The 19,329-nt window shown below is 50.0% G+C and overlaps 1 protein-coding gene across 2 annotated transcripts; it reads left to right on the plus strand.

The window, feature by feature from the left end:
• The first annotated feature begins 2,903 nt into the window (after nucleotides 1-2,903).
• On the plus strand, nucleotides 2,904-16,303 carry LOC122912082 (zinc finger protein 345-like). 2 transcript variants are annotated; one of them, XR_006385535.1, is made up of 4 exons: nucleotides 2,904-3,092; nucleotides 5,641-5,767; nucleotides 10,327-13,781; nucleotides 16,276-16,303. XR_006385535.1 is itself a non-coding variant. In XM_044257405.1 (3 exons), the coding sequence occupies exons 1-3, from the start codon at nucleotides 3,060-3,062 to the stop codon at nucleotides 12,735-12,737; spliced, it is 2,571 nt and encodes an 856-aa protein (XP_044113340.1). In that variant the 5' UTR covers nucleotides 2,904-3,059; the 3' UTR covers nucleotides 12,738-13,809. The 2 variants fall into 2 exon arrangements, 1 of the variants encoding a protein (XP_044113340.1); XM_044257405.1 differs by lacking the exon at nucleotides 16,276-16,303 and having other exon boundaries at nucleotides 10,327-13,809.
• The last annotated feature ends 3,026 nt before the right edge of the window (nucleotides 16,304-19,329 follow it).

Genomic DNA, 19,329 nt, shown 5'->3' on the forward strand with positions numbered 1-19,329 from the left:
ACATGTGGTCCTTGCAGCCAACTTCCCTAGGAAACGGTCCCCGGTTGCGTTTTAATTCAATCGGGTACTGGTTTCGGCCGGCTCCCAGTGGAGGTCTCTTGGCCAGAATTGGCTAGACCAGGGATGTGGAGGGGATCACATTAGATCAATCAGGAGGAAACCTCACACGGGAGTCTTAAGATTGGCAGCCATCCTGATGACTTAGGTGGCTGTCCCATGCCCAAGAGGGACAACTTTATATAAGAACAGGAATAAAGAGAGGCCATCAAGTTTCTGGTTTTTTTTTTTTTAAGATTTTATTTATTTATTTGAAAGACAGAGATCACAAGTAGGCAGAGAGGCAGGCAGAGAGAGACGAGGAAGCAGGCTCCCTGCTGAGCAGAAAGCCCGATGCGGGACTCGATCCCAGGACCCTGGGATCATGACCTGAGCTGAAGGCAGAGGCTTTAACCCACTGAGCCACCCAGGCGCCCAAGTTTCTGGGTCTTATTGCCATTCCGGCCAGGGTACTAACTTACAGCCAAAAGGCAGATGCTCTCCTCCCCGTAGAGCAGCCACGGGCTAGAGGATTACAGCCTGAGCAACTGACATGCAAGTGCTCCAATAAGACCATACTCCTTGAAAAGCCCTGAAATGAGAGTAAAGGAAAAGGAGAGAAAGTACTCACCAATTTTGCACCGAAGCTCAGAGTCCAAATGTAAAGACTCACAGCCCCACGTTTGGGCGCCATATGATGAAGTTCTAGAACCTAGGTGAGGTTCGGTGGGCTGAGGTCCAGAGCCGATGACCAAGAAAGAATTCTTGAGACCTTTTTGGTCAAAATGGTGGTTTATTAAAGCATGGGGACAGAACCCGTGGGCAGGACGAGCGGCTGCCCAGGATTGTCAGGAATGACAGGTTATGTACCCTGCGGTTGGGGGAAGGTGAGGGAAAGGGAGGTTTCAACGAAGTTTTCATGTGCTAAAGAGGGCCTACAAGGTGCCAAGATATTGGAGGCCTACTGTAGGCCTTGCCCTTGGGGCTTGATCAATGTTGTCTTTAGGCCAGCCATTAACATCAAGATAGTTGGGAGATTCTTGGTGGGATTTAACTATATTTACATTCCCTTATACCTCAGCCTCCTTCAGTTTTGTTTATGGTGGTGAAGGTGACATTGGGGTTTGAGGAACTCAGTTTTTTGCCTCTGGAAATTTGTGCTATTGATAAGGTCAGGTGTGCCTGAGGAATGCTACACATACTACTGAGGGGGAGCAGATGGAGAGGGGGTGCAAGGTGCCAGCTTTTGCTTTGTCTTCAGCCAGCCTCCTGCTCCCTCATCAAGCTCAAAGCACATTTGTTAGAACAGTGAGTAGAGATGACATTTGCCTTTCCTTTTCGTTTTAACCTTCCCTGTGCTCTAAATATCCTCTCTACTTCTCCTTCCAAAGCACTGTGATAATTAGTTAAGTAAACCCCATTTAAAATGGAGTCATTTTGGGAAGCCTGGGTGGCTCAGTTGGTTGAGCGGCTGCCTTCAGCTCAGGTCATGATCCCAGCGTCCTGGGATGGAGTCCCACCTCGGGCTCCTTGCTTGGCGGGGAGCCTGCTTCTCCCTCTGCCTCTGCCTGCCACTCTGCCTGTGCTTGCTCTCGCTTCTCTCTCTATGACAAATAAATAAATAAATAATCTTTAAAAAGAAATAAAATAAAATGGAGTCATTTTGGGCGCCTGGGTGGCTGAGTGGGTTAAAGCCTCTGCCTTCAGCTCAGGTCGTGATTTCAGGGTCCTGGAATCCAGGCCCGCGTAGGGCTCTCTGGTCCGCCAAGAGCCTGCTTCCCTCCCTCCCCCCACACCCCCCTCCCTGCTGCCTCTCTGCCTACTTGTGATCTCACTCAAATAAAGTTACAAAAAAATAAAAGTGAACCATTTTAATCGGACGCTGTATCACAGGTGGGCAGGCAAAATGAACAGGCGGGAGGAAGATCCTTTTTATCTTCAGAAAGGGGGTTGATTTCTTTGTAGGATTGTAATGTCCTTTAAACAAAAGAAACGATCTCCCTTTGTCAAAGAAAGGACACAGTAACCTTGGCTTGCACCAAAGAAACACTGCCGATGCCACGCCCTCTACAATCTTTTCTTGATTGATCATTCATAGGAAGCCACCCTCATCATCTCCTAAGAGGTAAGAAAAGCTAAACTTCTCCTATTCAGACTATCTTGTGGCTGGCCCCAGTGTATTTATTCCTAGCTGAAATTCCTCTGTTCCTGAAGAAACTCAGTTTGCTACTAAATATAACTGCCCATTTATACTTAAGGTTCAGAGTAGTATAAGCCTCACCGTTTCAGGAATGACAAATGACACATTTTTTTTTTTAAAGATTTTATTTATTTATTTGACAGAGAGAGATCACAGGTAAGCAGAGAGGCTGGCAGAAAGAGAGAGAGAGCGAGGGAAGCAGGCTCCCTGCCGAGCAGAGAGCCCGATGTGGGACTCGATCCCAGGACCCTGAGATCATGACCTGAGCGGAAGGCAGCGGCTTAACCCACTGAGCAACCCAGGCGCCCCCAAATGACACATTTTGATATAAACAGCCTCACAACGTCCAGTCACATTGCGCTACCACGATGACATGCTTTTTGATTCTGCCTTTTCCTAGACTTGTGAAGCCTTTTGCGAAAAGGTCTCTAAGGTGACAACCGTGTTATCACCTTCTCCTGATGTGAAGGGACACCTAGGATACGGAACTCCAGGGTGCGCCAGTCTCTGAGACCGCCAGAAGCCTGAGAGCCACCCCACCCCTAAGAGCGTAGCGCCTGAGGACGCAGCGAGGAGCCAATGACGGCCCGCGAACGCGGCATTTCTAGGCGAGCGCATCCGCTGCGGGCGGGACTTCCGGCCTCGTCCCCGCCCGCGGGGTTGTAGACCGAGGTTGGGTTGGTTTGTCTCCTCTGGTTCCGGAGCGCGGGTCAGGATCGTGGTAACTGACGCTAAAGACCCGAGGAGCTGCGCTGTCCTCGCCGCACACAGTTCAGCTCGGGTGTCCACTCCCTTCCGGCCCGCTGCCGGAGATCCGAGTCCGATGGCGGCGACCGCGCCCAGGGACTCGGCTAAGGTAAACGCTCGTCCCCGGGCCCTCACCGCCGGCCCCCACCCAGACCCCGAAGGCCCGAGCGCGGGGCGCCTGCTCGCGGCCCTGCGGCCCAGGCCCGGGTGTCCGGGACAAGTGGGCGCCGGTGGGCGGGGGCCCGTGTGGGAGCGCCGGCGGGCTGCGTACGGGCGCGGACTCCGGGCTGAGGGGCACCCGGGGCGGGGTCTGCAGGGGGCCCTCGCCACCAACGGCGGAGGGCGCAGCTGCATTGGTTCTGTCAGGAGTAGGGTGCGGCGCGGCGGGTGAGGCCGGCGCCGTCTCTGACTGCCGAGGCCGTGTCTGCTGGCGGTGAGGGAGGTGGTATAACCTGGCTGTCAGGGAGCTTTCCCGGGCCGCGGAGAAGCGCCGCCGCCGGGGGTGAGCGCGCAGGCAGGGCGCGCAGCAGGAGGGACTCGCGATGGTCGCTGGTAGTGGCCCGACAGCCACCGTGTCCGCTCTGGATGTTGGAGAAACTCGGAGAAGGGCTGAGGCGAATTGTGCGTGTCGCAGAGGAGAGGCGAACGGGGGGGAGTGAAGGGAACCCCGGGGCTTTTGGTCGGTGACGCTTGAAGAGAAAACTGCAGAGATTTTACCGCAGAGATGTTGTTTCTGTGGGAGCGACAGGGAGCAGCGTTTGGGACCGAAGAAGCCGAGTCCAAGCCGTAGCCAGTGTGGAGAAGAGAGAGGTCGTCTTTTTTTTTTTTTTTTAAAGGAAATAAAGGAAAGGAATGAAAGGTGTTATGAATTCCAAGCCCAGGAGACTAAACTAGAAGGTCCAAGTATAGTGGCTTCTCATTGGCTGAGCTCTTGGGAGGGACGATCATGAAAAGGCTGTTATTGGCCGGGGGGGGGGGGGGGAGGTAGGGGGTAGTGAAGTAGTATCCCCAAATAAGTTCAAGTCCATCTCTTTCTGTTGGACCCGCAGGTGATACCACCCAGTATGGTAGTGTCTGAGAGCTGCCCCCAGTGCAACCTCCCGACCCCAATTTAGGAAGGTTTCCCCTCATTAATTTTGACAGTTCTAGCAGCTGAAGGGAGGGAAAGTCCCATCAACCTGATGGAAGTTAACAGTAGGTTGCTTATCTTTGGGAGTGTCCGAACGTGTTTCCACAGGGTTAGGTGACTTAGGTGTTTCAGAAAATGGTAAGTGATGGCATCCAGTGGGCAGCTGGACAGGAAATTTTGGGAAACTGGGGGAAAGATTCATGATGGAGAGTTTGAAAAGTGATGGCTGCTGTGTGGACCAGGGTGGAGACTGGGATCACATTTGGGAAGGGAATGCAGAGTGTCATGGCAATGCTCCTAGTGGGTCAGAGGGACCTAGTAACGTGTGCTGAAGAGAGGTTTTCCTGCTCAACTCGTGGTCGGGGTTGCTGGGCGTTGTGAACACAGGTGAAGGAGAGAGGCAGTGATCTGGCAGATACATGGACAAGCCTTCCGTGGGATGCTGGGACAAGTGATAGCTGAGGACATGGGGCGTTTTTGTTTATTTGTTTGTTTGTTTGTTTAAGTAGGCTCCATTCCCAGTGTGGAGCCCAACAGGAGTCTTGAACTCAGGACTATGAGATGGAGACCTGTGTGGAGATGAAGAGTTAGATGCTGAAGCCATTTAGCCACCCAGGCGGCCCCTCCTGCGAGTATTTTGAGAGGCTGGAGCTGCTCTCTCTTCAGTGTTCTAGGACTTCACCAGAATTTTGGGGTCAGCTTTTATGTCATCCGGAGTGTTTCGGAGTCTTCCTGCCAGAAACGGTCTGGGGCAAATGTCATTTTTGCTTTTCTGTGCCTGGCAGAGAGGTCCTTAGGGCTGGTTGTTTTCAGAAAGGTCCAATAGTGGATGGTTGGTTCCCAACTGTGGAGGGCCAGCATGGGTAGTAGGGGAGTAGAAGACGGTGTAGGAGGATCCTAGGTAGACAGTGGTTGTGAGTGTCGTGCTGCAGGGAGGATTAGAGGCAGGTGAGGAGGCCTCTCAGCAGCATTTGAGGCTTTCCCTCAGTTGGGATCCTTGGGAGTACTGGGGTGGTAGTTGGAACCTGTTTCAGTTTGTCACATAATCCTTTGGTTGTCATGTGACAAGGACAAGTGTGAGTCAAGGGAGAGTCCTTGGGAAGGTGTGGGCTTTCATCTGTGGGGTCTGAAGACATGAGAGAGGTACAGTCTACAGAATCATGTAGACATGGAGAGGAAGTGTGAGCTAAGGGCCTCAGGGTCCTGGTAGAGCAGAGCCTGTAATTGGCTGTCTTGAGGGCACAGCGTGGGAGACTCCATGGGAATATCCTGGCAGGGGTTTGGGACTTGCAGGCCAAACCCAGAGCTTAGATTGCTTCCATGTGTCCCCTGCGTGTTATTGCTGAGCACTGAATAGTGATTGGTGGGAAGGTGAGAGGAGAGCAGCATTAGAGGCACCAGGACCTGGTGTTTACGGGAGGAGGGGAGCTGGGCTGGCAGGAGAGACCGGGGTGGGTGTGTGCGTTGCAACGCTGGTGGGTTCTCAGAGAGAGAATGCTCAGGGTTCCATGTTTTCCTTTCATGGTAGTGTGGTGTGACCTTTGAGGACGTGGCCGTGTACTTCTCCTGGAAGGAGTGGAGGCTTCTTGATGAGGCTCAGAGACGGCTGTACCACCACGTGATGCTGGAGAACTTTGCACTTGTATCGTCACTGGGTAAGGCCCTCAGCGTCCCCTTGACCTGCCCTGGACTCTGTACCCTGAAGACTCCCTTCCTCCATTCTTCAGGGGAGGGTTTGTCCTTCTCTGGTGTGGACTGTGTTCACTGCATGCTTCCCCAGCTTTCTGGGCAGTTGCTTTTGTTGCTGGCCCTGAGTTGTTGGTGTGCCCTTCTGTCTGCCTGCAGCCCCAGTACCCGCTGCGCTGAGCCCTGATCGGGTAGGATCACAGGTCAGTGGTCCTGCACTGAGGCTGATGGAATGCACCTTGCTTGCCCTCTCCCTGGCTGGGACCCTGTATCTAGGTCCGTGACTCATCGATGGCCTAGGTTTTGACCCCTCCCTTAGGTGACATTTCCCTGTGCCTGCCTGTGCCTGAAATTGGAGGCATTGGTATGCGCACTGCTGTAGTGGACCGTGGGCCGTTTCTCAAGAATGTCCTGTGTGGATCTTTCTATAATGTTTACATCTGTTCTTCTCCCTGGCCGCCTCCATTCATGTTTGTGAGGTATGATGGACAAATCAAATTCTATGACTGAAAGTGTTACATAATGATTTCATGTAGTTCAGCATTATCAAGTTCTTACCAAAATGAAGTGAATCAATATAGCCATCACTTGGCATCGATACTTTTCTTGTGCTGGTGAGAAATCGGAAGATCAACCCTCTGAGCAAATTGCAGCTCTACAGTGCAGTATTAACTGTAGTCAGCGTGCCCAATGTTAGTTCCTCAGAAGTGAATCCTTTTGTCATTGAAAGTGTGTCTCCCTGACCAAATTCTGCCCTCCTTCTCACGTGCACAAGTGCTGTTTCAGTCTCTCTTTCCCAAATAAATGGGTCCTTTTTTTTTTCCTCAAAAGTAAAGAGGACATATCTGTTAATAATGCCATACAGTATTGTCTTTTTTGCATAATGATTTCACGTGGCATAATGTTCTTCACATTGAGGCAGGTGGCGCTGTGTAGCCATGTTGTGGCAGTGAGTCTGCTGCCTTTTTTATCCATTTATTGTCTTTTTTAAAAAAGATTTTATTTATTTATTTGTCAGAGATAGAGAGGAGCGAGAGTGAGCACAAGAAGCAGAGTGGCAGGCAGAGCAGAGGGAGAAGCAGGCTCCCTGCCGAACAAGGAGCCTGATGTGGGACTTGATCCCAGGACACGGGGTTTAGTACTTAAGCCGAAGGCAGCCACTTAACCAACTGAGCCACCCAGGCATCCCATTTTTTATTGTCTTATTTTATTTATTTATTCCTATATGTTTTTTAGATTTTATTTAGTTATTTGAGAGAGAGACATAGAGAGTGGGAGTGAGGAGGTCAGACGGAGAAGCAGACTCCCCCTGGAGCTAGGTGCCGGGTGTGGGACTTGATCCGGGGACTCTGGGATCATGACTTGACCTGAAGGCAATTGCTTAACCAGCTGAGCCACCCAGGCACCCTGTTGCGTCTTTTATTTTTATCTTTATTTTTTTAAAGATTTTATTTATTTGACAGAGAGATCACAAGTAAGCAGAGAGGCAGGCAGAGAGAGGAGGAAGCAGGCTCCCGGCGGAGCAGAGAGCCCGATGCGGGGCTCGATCCCAGGACCCTGGGATCATGACCTGAGCCAAAGGCAGAGGCTTTAACCCACTGAGCCACGCAGGCGCCCTGTTGCATCTTTTATATGTGAGATTTCCTGCATGCATGTGTTTAGTAAACGTCCTTTCCCCACTTTTTCGATTAATTAATTGATTCATTCATTATACAAGGGGAGAGAGTGCATGCCCATAGACCATAGAAGGAGGGGGAGTAATAGGCAGAGGGAGAAGCAGGCTCTCCGCTGAGCAAGGAGCTCAGTGTGGGACTGGATTCCAGGACCCTAGAGTCATGACCTGAGTTAAAGGCAGACACTTAACCAACTGAGCCACTCAGGCGTCCCATGTTTCCAAAATGTTGTTTGTCATTTTACTATTTACTTAGTAATTTTACATTTTTTTGTTGATCTCTGCACCCCCTGTGGGGCTAGAACTCACCACTCTGTGATCCCTAGTCGCATGCTCTACGTGCTGAGCCTGGCAGTCCCCCCATAATATTCGTTGTCACTTTAAGCCTTGACACAGACTGAACGATGTTGCTGTTGTGGGTGTTGTGAACGGTCCTGCAGTGAATATGGACATGCAGGTAGTTTGTGCAGATAGTGGTTTTGTTGCCTTGGGATACACACATAGCTAGAAATGGCAATGGTGGGGCATAGGGTAGTTCAATTTTCCCGTTTCTGTGTGCTCTCGCTAATGTCTTCCATCGTGACTTCCCTAATTGATGGCCAGCAACAGCGTTCAGGGGGTTCGCTTTTCTCCATGTCCTCACCAGCCCGTCTTGGCTTTTTGGTAATCGCTGTTGTGAGAACTACGAGGTGATATGTTGTGGTGTTGGTTTTCATTTCTCTGACGGTTAGTGAGTGTGAGCTCGCACTGGCGCCCGAACATCTCCTCTTCACTCTTTGGTGTGTTTCTTTGGCTCTGCTGCAACTTTTCAGTTTGGCATAGTGGTGCTTTTGCTTTCGTGACCTATGCTTTGGGTGTCCTGTTCAAAAAATCCTTGCCAGGGCTAAGATTAAAGAGGCTTTTCCCTCTCTTTTTGCCGGGAGCTTTATGGTTTCCGGTCATGGGTTTCAGTCTTGCTTCAACTGCACGTGTGTTTCTAGGTACTGTGGGTGGGGATCCACCCCTACTGTTTGCATTTGGGGAGTCCGGTTTCGCAGCAGTGCGAGAGAGGGTATTTTTTCCCCAGTGTAGGTTCTTGGCATAATAGTGAAAGAGTAGTGGACTGTGTATGTGTGGCCATCCTTATGGGCTTTTCCTTCCTCCATTCCGATGTTCGGTTTTAATGCCTTTACCCGATTATTTAGCATCGTCTAGCTTTGCAGTCCAGTTTGAAGTCAGAAATGTGCCGCCTTCAGAAAGAAATGTGCCTTCTTTCTGAAGATTGCTTGGGCTTTAGGTTTTGGTTGATTCGGTGGCAGATGTCCCAGTGTCTCCTGTGGAGCAGGAAGCTGGGGGCTCTGCTGAGCAGGGACCTCAGTCGCACCTACTCTTGGGGCCGGTGGAGACGGCCCAGGCCTTATTGCCCACCCATCCCCACATGTCTCTGCTGATACAATCTGCAGGGATTTTTCTGTGTGCTTGTGCCCTCTTTTTTTAATTAATTAATTAATTTATTTATTTGACAGACAGAAATCACAAGTAGGCATAGAGGCAGGCAGAGAGAGAGAGGAGGAAGCAGGCTCCCTGCTGAGCAGAAAGCCCGATGCGGGGCTCGATCCCAGGATCCTGAGATCATGACCCGAGCCGAAGGCAGCGGCTTAACCCACTGAGCCACCCAGGCGCCCCTTTTTTTTTTTTTTTAAGATTTTATTTATTTGACAGAGAGACATCACAAGTAGGCAGAAAGGCAGGCAGAGAGAGGGGAAAGCAGGCTCCCTGCGGAGGAGAGAGCCCAACGCGGGGCTCGATCCCAGGACCCTGGGATCATGACCTGAGTTGAAGGCAGAGGCTTTAACCCACTGAGCCACCCAGCGCCCCGTACTGGTCCGTCTTAATTGGACTGTTGCGCCCGCCGAGGCTCATGTCTTTCACATTGCGTTGATTTTTCTTGGGGCTAAGGATGGTATCTCTCCTTCTACCTTCCCGCTGATAGCAGTCCCACAGGACATTTTTCTGCGTCCATTGTGTCCTGAGTAGCTCTACGACAGTGCTGGCAGTGGGCTTGGCCTGTTTTCCATCAGTTCGTCTGTCTTCCTGGTGCGCTCTAGTTGCTCCGCTAGGGCTTGCAGGAGGAGTGCCTTGTGTATCAAAGGATGGACATGCCCCAGACATGAGCAGATGGGCTTAGAGGGAACCTGTTCCTTATGAATGGCCGCTGGCAGCGGTGGCACGTCAGGCCTGTGTTTGATCATACTGGGCACCATTCTTTGCTCAGCCAGAGTTCGGAGCCATTGCCAATGGCCACCCCCCCATTTCTGTCTTTCCTTCCTCGCCGTTGACCTTTCTTTTGTCAAGTGGATTCTACTCCTTTGGTAATTCTGTTTACTCTGGTACAGGGATAATCCCTGCATCTCGGGCATCCAATCTCACCCATTTCTATCACTGCTCTTTCTGTGTATCTCAGCATTCAGACGCAGGCATTTTGAAATGAGATAGTCACGTGTCCTTAAACTGCCCTTGACTGTAGTCCATTTCGGGTGATTGGCTTGTGCTCAGCCCTCTACTCAGCCAGAGGCCAGCAGCAGCAACCGTGGTACACAAACCTTTGGGCAGAAAATAAGCTGTAGACCTTGGCTCTCTTCCTTGACCTGCCCTAGTTTTCTGTCCTCCTAGTGTGTTCTCCCTAGTACGTTGACGGCTTGGGCCCAGAAATGGCCCAGAAAGGCCCAGTGGCCTGTCCTATAGTTGAGTTTCTTCTCTTGTGTGTGGAAAAGCATGCTATACCATCCTGCCTAGATGAGTCGGGTGCATGTGTGTGATGGGCTCACCCCCTCGCTACAGCCAGCACGTATTTCACCAGCATTTCTCTGCCTTCAGGTTGCTGCTGCGGAGCAGAGGATGAGGAGGCCCCCTTTGCACAGAGCGCTTCTGTAGGCGTTTCACAGACCTGGACGCCCAGGGCTGCTCTGTCTTCCCGGAAGACCCACCCCTGTGAGATGTGCGGTCCCGTCTTGAGAGACATTTTCCACTTGGCTGAGCTCCAGGGGAAAGAAAACAGCCAGAAACGGTTGAGGTGTGGGGCCTGCGGGAAACGATTTTCTTTCAGTGTGAAGTTGGAGCAGCAGCAGCAGCAGGAGCAGCCCACGGGAGCAAAACCATTCAGAAGCCGTGTGGACAGGGCCTCTGCTGTCAAGAGCTGGGGATCCAGTGGTTCGGGAAAGCCCTTTACCTGTGGAGAGGTTGAGAAGGACTTGCTGTCTGGCTCGGGGCATCTGGGGCAAGAGGCCACTCGTACTGGGGAGAAGCCACACACGATCCCCCACTGCAGGGCAACGATACGACGCGGAAGCAGTCATGGCACTTGGGGCGGATGCAAGAACGCCTTTGGTCCCATACACACAGATACTCGGGAGCAGGGTGTCCACCTTGGTAGACAGTCCTTTGTGTGCAGTGAATGTGGGAAAACTTTCAGGTACAAATCCTTATTTGCCATACACCAGAGATACCATACTGGAGCACGACATCATGAGTTTGGTCCATGTGGAAAATCCCTTGGGCAACGACCAACTCTGAATGAACATGGGAAGACTCAGGGTGGATCCAGGCAGTACACGTGCAGCAAATGTGGGAAATCCTTCAGTGGCAAATGTGTCCCCCTTAATGTCCAGAAATTGCCCAGTGGAGGGAAAAATTATGTTTGTAGCGGGTGTGTGAAATCTGTCAGCGGTAGCTCAGTGTTGAATTCTCATAGGGTTCAGTCTGGAGATAGGTTTTATAAGTGTCGCATATGTGCAAAATCTTTTCCGTCTATGTCTGCCCTCTGTTATCATCAGCGATCTCACACAGGGAAAAGACAGTATGAGTGCAGTGATTGTGGGAAATCTGTTACCAGTAGTTCTGGCCTCCGTTCTCACCAGAGACTTCACACTGGAGAAAGGCCTTATAAATGCAATGAATGTGGGAAATGTTTTGTTCGTATTACTTACCTCCGTTATCACCACAGAGTTCACAGTGGAGAAAGGCCTTACGAGTGTAGCAAATGTGGCAAATCTTTTATGAGTCGTAATGGCCTCCGTTATCACCATAGTGTTCACACTGGAGAAAAGCCTTATATGTGCCGTGAATGTGGCAAATCTTTTATAAGTAATTCTGAGCTGTCTTCTCACCAGAGGGTTCACACTGGAGAAAAGCCTTATAAGTGCAATGAATGTGGGAAATCACTTGCTAGGAGTTCTGCCCTGCGTAGTCATCAGAGAGTTCACAGTAGAGAAAGGCCTTATGCATGCGTTGAATGTGGGAAATCTTTTAGCCAAAAAATTTACCAACGTTACCATATCAAGTTTCACTCAGGTGAAAAGCCTTATGAGTGTAATGAATGTGGGAAATCTTTTACTGCTAGATGTTCCTTCCGTTTTCACCAGCGAATTCATGCTGGACAAAAGCCTTATCAGTGCAATGAATGTGGGAAATCCTGTTCTACTATTTATGGCCTCCGTAGTCACCAGAGAGTTCACACTGGAGAAAGGCCTTATGAGTGCCATGAATGTGGGAAATCGTTTACCTGTAATTCTGCTCTCCGTTATCACCAGAGAGTTCACACTGGAGAAAGGCCTTATAAGTGTCACGAATGTGGCAAATCGCTTATGAGTAGTACTGGCCTCCGTTATCACCAGAGAGTTCATACTGGAGAAAAGCCTTATGAGTGCCCTGAATGTGGGAAATCTTTCACAAGTAGCTCTGGACTCCGTAATCATCAGAGATTTCACACTGGACAAAAGCCTTATAAGTGCAGTGAATGTGGGAAATCTTTTGTCACTAGTAATGAACATCGTGAACACCAGAGAGTTCACAGTGGAGAGAGGCCTTATGAATGCCCTGAATGTAGTAAATCCTTTCCCCGAAAAAGTACCCTCAATGTACACAAAAAGCTTCACTCAGGTGAACGGCCTTATGAGTGTACTGAATGTGGGAAATCATTTACTGCTAGTTCTGCCCTCCGTTACCACCAGAGACTTCACACTGGAGAAAGACCGTATCAGTGCAATGAATGTGGGAAATTTTACACTGCTAGTTCTGCCCTCCGACGTCACAAGAGAGTTCACACTGGAGAAAGGCCATATGTGTGTAATGAATGTGAGAAATCATTTGCTGATAGTTCTGCCCTCCAGCGTCACAGGAGAGTTCACACTGGAGAGAGGCCCTATCAATGCCGTGAATGTGGGAAATCTTACATTAGTTATAGTGGTTTTACATATCATTACAGCCTTCACACTGCAGGAAGGATCTAAAACTGCACAGAAGGTGATTCTTCTTGCCTTGAGGCATTTAGGCTGCAGGACAAACTCTGAGGCAGCAAGCTACCTGAATTGGAATGTGGTTTCCCTGAATGTCCCCAGTGCAGTGACTTCCCATAAGATCCAGTCATTTTCAGAAAAATGTGCATAGTGCTTTCTGATGTGGGTGCAGTCACCGCAAGATGGCAGTCACTGGCAGTTTCTGGCACCTGGCAGTTCCCAGTAGTGTGCGTATGTCAGCACCCTAACATGGTTAATGATGTCGAGCTGTTCGCGTTGTCAACTGCTCATCCAAATTCTGGGTACCTGGAACCCCTCGTTCCGTTCCAGTTAGGGCATGGATGTGACCATTGTTGATCCACAGTGGGCGTTGTGAGTTCTGGGTGGTGACTCGCACAGGAAGGCTCAGTCCCACAGGGGTGTTGCTGGTCTCCTGATGCTTTGATGACTATTTGCAGCTTCCAGGTCATCACACAGGAATTGTGTGCCCCGTGTTGCTCTGATTAATGTATCAGTAAGTGCCATGTTTGTTTAATTACCTTTGATCTTAGACATTGTGTGCACTCGAAGGGGTGGTTTGAAAGCAGCATCGAGCTCTCCCACATGAAGGAATGAGCAGATCACATTCCATCCCATTCTTGCTGTGTCTCTGAGAGGAACATTGCAAATGTATCAGTAATACTGAAGTGCATATACATATGTACATACTCCAGCCTGTGTGTTAATTTGCATTATAACCCAAGACCTTTGTGATGAGCTGAATTGTATACCCAAATCCGTATTTTGCAGTATGACCCCCAATACCTCACAAGGTGAGGATAGTTAGAGCATCTTTAAAGACATCATGAGGTTGAAGTGGGTTATTAGGATGGACTCATGCGGTATGGCTGGCGCCGTGAGAAGAGGAGATGAGGAATCCGGCACCCAGGGATGACCATGGGCGGACACGGAATCCCCATCTGCAAGCCAAGGAGAGAGGCCTCAGAAGAAACTAACCCAGCTGACATCTTATGTTCAATTTCGAGACTCCAGATTGAGGTGAAATAAATTTCCTCTTGTCTGGTCACCCAGAGTGTGGTGGTGTGTTTCATCAGTTCTAGCTAGTACAGCCTCCTCAGATCCACGTCTGGGTTTTGTGGTCTGGGTGCCAGGAAGCTGTGTGTGCCCAGAGGTCACCGTGAAGAGGGAGCACTTGAGACCTTCTCCAGTGCTTGTGGAAACAAGAATATTTTGCTTGTCCACAGCTGATAGCTCAGGCTGCGGGGCACTGTTGAGTGGAATCTCTACCCACATCCTTCACAGGAGCCTTGTGACCGACCGGCTGTGCAGTTTCCACTTGGAACCCCCCACAGGGGCAGGGGGACTGTAATTGGTAATCTAGATGATTGGGCAGTTAGGTACCTCAGAGAACACCTCAGGCCCCTGATGGGGTGTATGTCTTCCAAAAGGGTATCTCCAGATGATGTGCCTGGCTGGCCGGGATCAGCGTTCATAAATTCGTCACATTCAGACGCATAACCTGTGTAAGAGATCATGGTAAAATAACCCATGAATTCTGATTTGCCCTCTGGTGCTTACATGTCAAGGTGCAGGAGGAAAGAAGATAAAGACAAGGGACAGTTTATCCTCCAGGGATGTAGCTTTTGTGACCTCTCCGAGCCAGCATACTTGTTGGAATCCTAAAGGACTAGCAGACACTTGTTCTGAACCACCCTCCTCTCAGGTAGTCTCCCAGATACTCCCAGCCTTTAGGGCTAAGAACGCAGATCTTACTGGAGGAGGTGGTGCAGAGTCCTTTTCTTGTCTAATATCTCCCAAAGTCCTTGAATAAACCATTTGTCCCTTAGGTCGACTTCCCAGCTTTTTTTTTTTTAAGATTTTATTTATTTGACGGAGAGGAAGGGGAAACACAAGCAGGGGGAGTGAGAGAGAGAAGCAGGCCTGCTGACCAGGGAGCCTGATGCAGGGCTCCGTGCCAGGACTTGGGATCATGACCTGAGCTGAAGGCAGTTAATGATCGAGCCACCCAGGGGCCCTGAATGTATGTCCCTTTCAACAGTACTGTTTTCTTCTGCATGTATACCACTCTTGGTGTCTTCATCTGTTTGGAGCATCTAGGATATTTCTAGTATTTACTCTTTGCAAAGGAGTCACTCTGTATTTTCTTTATAATTCCTTATGTGGATAGAGGTTTCATTTCATTTGTGCTAAAACTGAAAGGGCTGACGGGCACCTGGATGGCTCAGTAGGTTGATCCTCTACCTTTGGCTCAGGTCATGATTGCAGGGTCCTGAGATTGAGACCACATTGGGCTCTCTGCCTTCCTCTCTCTGCCTGCTGCTCTCCCTACTTGTGATCTATCTCTCTCGAAGAAATAGAATCTTTAAAAAGGAAAAAAAAAAACAACTTAAAAGTAGAAAAAACCTCAAAGCACTGTGGTTAGTCACAGGTAGGTGACTGAACATTGTCCTGAAAGGTCAAAATGGGGTCTGATGTGTTCACTGTTGTATTCTCATCAGGTATGTATGAGACTTCCAGAATTTTTTCCTGACACTCCTTGAGAGGGTTACTGTACAAGATCAGTCTTTTTTTTTTTTTTAAGTATTTAACTTATTATTTATTTCAGAGAGAGGGAGAGGGAGCACAAGCAGAGGGATGGGAGAGGAAGAATCAGGCTTCCCACACAGCAGGGAGCCAATGCCCCCCTTCATCCCAGGACCCTAGGATCATGACCTGCACCAAAGGCAGACATTTAATGAGTGAGTCACCCAGGCATCCCTGTCAGCCCCTTCTTTTTTAAATATTTTATTTATTTATTTGACAGAGATCACAAGTAGGCAGAGAGGCAGGCAGAGAAAGGGGGGAAGCAGGCTCCCCGTTGAGCACAGAGCCTGATGCATGGCTTGATCGAGGACCCCGGAATCACGACCTGAGCCAAAGGCAGAGGCTTTAACCCATTGAGCCACCCTGGCGCCCTATTGTCAGCACTTTTAATATGTGTGCATTGCTATATTGTAATTGCATTTCCTGGGGATTTCTGCCTTTCAGCCTCGTTTCATGTGTTTCTTTACCACATGTGTGTTTCTTTTGGTACAATTTCTGTTTTCGTCAGTGCTGTTTTTCCTTTCCTCGGAGTTAGGACTACTTCCTTTTCCTTTACAAATACGACATGTATAACAACGAAGATATACGTTGGAATTTTCCTCATTTGCACACGGTGAGAAAGTTCTCCATGGATTCTTAGTCATCCGGGAAGGCTATTTCCTCATTTTTCCCCTCAGATCCTTTGTGTCCTGCCCAAGGTCATGGCCCCAAACACCTTACCACGTTTAAGTCCAGGGTGCATTCCTACTGTTATGGGAAGGCTGTGCAAAGTCTAGGCATTCAGAAATAGAAAAATGCATCCCTGCTTTGTGCTGCTTGCTGACTTCCAAAGTATAAATTCTGCCACTCTGGGAGCAGGATGTGCCCAGAGAAGGTGCTGAAGGACGAAGTGGGTGTTTGGGGGAAAACTAACCTTTGGCATATGCAGGCAGGAGACTTCACAACACTGGGCAGACAGCAGCTGTGCGGGCTGGGAGCTGGCTGGAGGTCTGCAGCAGCCTCACAGGCAGGAGACGTTAACCCTGAAGGGCCAGAGGGGAGGCACGTCTCCGAACACCCCGACTGGTGACTGAAGACCCAGCTGGTCTCACCTTGGAGCGACAAGCTTGTGTCCACCCTCTCAGTTCGGAGTCGCTTCCTCTGATCCCACCCAGTACACTGGAAGGTTTTCCTGCGCAGGTGATTCCCTCCAAGTGATTTATTCCCTTCTCTCTTGGTAGGAGTCGACTCCTCAAAAAACAGCTGACTGGGGGAGACTGAAGGGACAGTAGGGCCACTTCTGGCAGCTGCCTGGCCTAAAGGGACTGGGAGCCAGGTTAAGCGAGACCTTACCCAGAGGACTGGGATCAGTGCTGGCCTTCCTCTGTGCTGGAAGGACAGGAACAGGCTCCTACCAGAAGGAAGAGCATCCCCAGGTCAGGCGAGTTCATGTGGGAATGCAGGGGGTCGAGGATGCTGGGTGGGAGGGCACGTGTGGTGCGGGGACAGGGGAGCACCTGCAGGAGGGTGACACAGCTGGAGATGGTTCAGGAAGGACCCTCTGTGCTGAGTCCCTTTCTTCCTCTGGAGCTGATGTTCCCACTTTTGGATCCCCAAGGTAATGTCCCGCCCAGAGCTCCAGCGGTTGTGTCCAGGTATGAGACACAGCACGGTCCAGAGATGAGTCTGCAATTCCTCCCACGTGGACCAGCATGTCTGCTGGCGCCTTCTGGTACCGATGAGGTGTAGAAGTCTGGACTAATCTCTTGCAGATTAAGTTGTCCACGATTATCTTTAGGGGAAAAAAACCTCAACAAATTATGGGCGGTCAACAAATGGGACTTTGTTATACTGATGGTGCAGGGCGGTGGGGGGAAAGGCATCTCAGCAAGCCCAGCACAGAGAAGACAATAGCCAAACCGCTCAAAGATTGTCTCCAATGTGCCGAGATCACTTCCATGTTTAGAGAAGGAGAACGGGAGGCTAAGGTGGGTGGGTATATTTGGGTAGTCAGTGAAGGTCAAGTAGATCATAGTCCTGGAGTCAGTCATGGGTGGGGACTTGCTGGCTCAGGGCAATCCTTAGAGCGAGGCGTGGTGGTTTTGACTCCCATTTGGGGCTGCCTTGCCAGCAGGGTCTTCCGTCTGAGTCAAGAGACAAGCTGGAAAGAAGAGCCCAACTTGATAGTCCGAGATGAAAACCGGGACAGCCGAGGTCCTCTCTTCGTCCTGAGAAAAGCAGTATGTATGGGTGAAGCCACCGTGGGCCCTCCAGCCAATCTAGTAACCCTGAAGGTTTAACAAGCGTCCTATGCTTCCATGATGGACTAACCTCTCTCTGTTCATCTACAGGTCATGCTCTCTCTCCCGGAAAGAGCTGAGCATTGTGCATGCCACAAAGCAGAATGGAGCCTCTGGGCGACCCGTAGACACTAAGGAAGGCGACCCCATGTACAGCTGCCCAGCACTGTGGTAACGTGTGTAGCTGCACCATGGAGTGTGCGTGTAGTGCAGAAACATTTCAGACCTCTGTCCTCCCTTTTCTGGTTAACTGCCCGAAGCTTTTTATTTTTTTGTTTTTTTTTTTAAAGGTTTTTATGTATCTGACCGAGAGAGAGTACAAGTAGGCAGAGCGATAGGCAGAGGGAGAGGGCAAGGGACTCCCCACTGAGCAAGGAGCCTGACATGGCACTGGATACCAAGACGCTGGCATCATGACCTGAACTGAAGGTAGCCGCTTAACCCAGTGAGCCACCCAGGCGTCCCTGCCCTAAGCTTTAAAAACCCAATCGTGAGTGAGGCAGAAAGGTTGGAGTTGGCCTCTGCAACAGGAGTCCACCTTCTTCCCAGCCTACTGATGAAAACTCATATTCCTTTCCCATGAACATTTTCTGTGCTCATCAAAGAGTCGTAATCCCTTAATAGGAGAAAAACAGACATTTTAGACATTAACTTTTTCAGGAGAGAGATAGATGTGTGCTGGAACGTTTCACAGCCTAGGTCATGAAATCCTGTAGTTATAGAGGAGATTCTGGTGAATCACAAGAATACTAGGTGCCCCATCCACAGGATCCAGAGGAAGGAGATGGAATGTTTTACTGTGTGCCCGTGTGACATGGAAACTGGTTAATGCAAAAAGGGGGTAATTTTGGAGCTCCTCTCCAAAAGTCTGAGTCCATAGGTCTCAGTTGTGGGCAGAAAATCACCATTTCTAATGAGTTGAGGTGATGCTGATGGGGAGGTCAGTGCAGCGATGACACTGTGGAAGGTGGTTTCCAGGGAAGATGACACTGTCTCACTCCAGGCCCCGGTAGAGGGCGGCTGTGGTCGTACAGATTGGGGAGCGGCAGAGTGAAGGGTGCTAGTGCACAGCTGCTGAGTGCCTCTGCAGTGAGCCAAGCAGGCTGAAGCCTTAAAGGACTTGAGGTCCAGGGACCCGACTGCTGAAGGCTCCACAGGAAGCCACCTAGAGCCACCTGCCCCCGTTGCTTCCAACTCCAAATCCAGAAGGAGCCCGTTAGACTCAGGTGGCTCCCTGCCCTAGCCACTACTTGAGCAAACTGAAACCAAACCGGGACCAAATTCTCGTAAAAGCCTCCAGGGAAAGAAGTGGAAATGGAAGCTAAGGACAGGCCACCACAAGCAGGAAGTAGGCTGTCTGAATTGGGCGGTTCCCTACGTTACAGCCAATCACACAACATCCTTGCTTGGATTCCTTCAATTGGTCTAGAACTCGTTTTCCCTAGTTTTGTTTGGTGCTGCCTGAATGGATTTGCTGTTTGCTCAAATAAACTCTTTGGGGGAACAAATTATTTTTGGTGCCATAAAGGTGATTTTCTTTTTTTTTGGTGATTTTCTTTAAGCACGGGAAAGGACAGGTGGGGAGAAAGAGCTGCCATTTGGAAATTTTAATGCAGCTCAGTTTATCCTTTAACAGAACTAACAAAGACCCACATGACTCATCTCTGCTCAGTCATGTTCTTAGGGCAAGGGTTTCATTTGTG

Source organism: Neovison vison, chromosome 7 (assembly GCF_020171115.1).
Source record: "Neovison vison isolate M4711 chromosome 7, ASM_NN_V1, whole genome shotgun sequence".
In the NCBI taxonomy this organism is placed as follows: Eukaryota; Metazoa; Chordata; class Mammalia; order Carnivora; family Mustelidae; genus Neogale; species Neogale vison.

Coding starts and splice junctions, on each gene's coding strand:
- LOC122912082 (XM_044257405.1), top strand. CDS start 3,060: ATGGCGGCGACCGCGCCCAGGGACTCGGCTAAG. Junction 3,093..5,640: donor CGCCCAGGGACTCGGCTAAG/GTAAACGCTCGT, acceptor CTTTCATGGTAG/TGTGGTGTGACCTTTGAGGA. Junction 5,768..10,326: donor TGCACTTGTATCGTCACTGG/GTAAGGCCCTCA, acceptor CTCTGCCTTCAG/GTTGCTGCTGCGGAGCAGAG.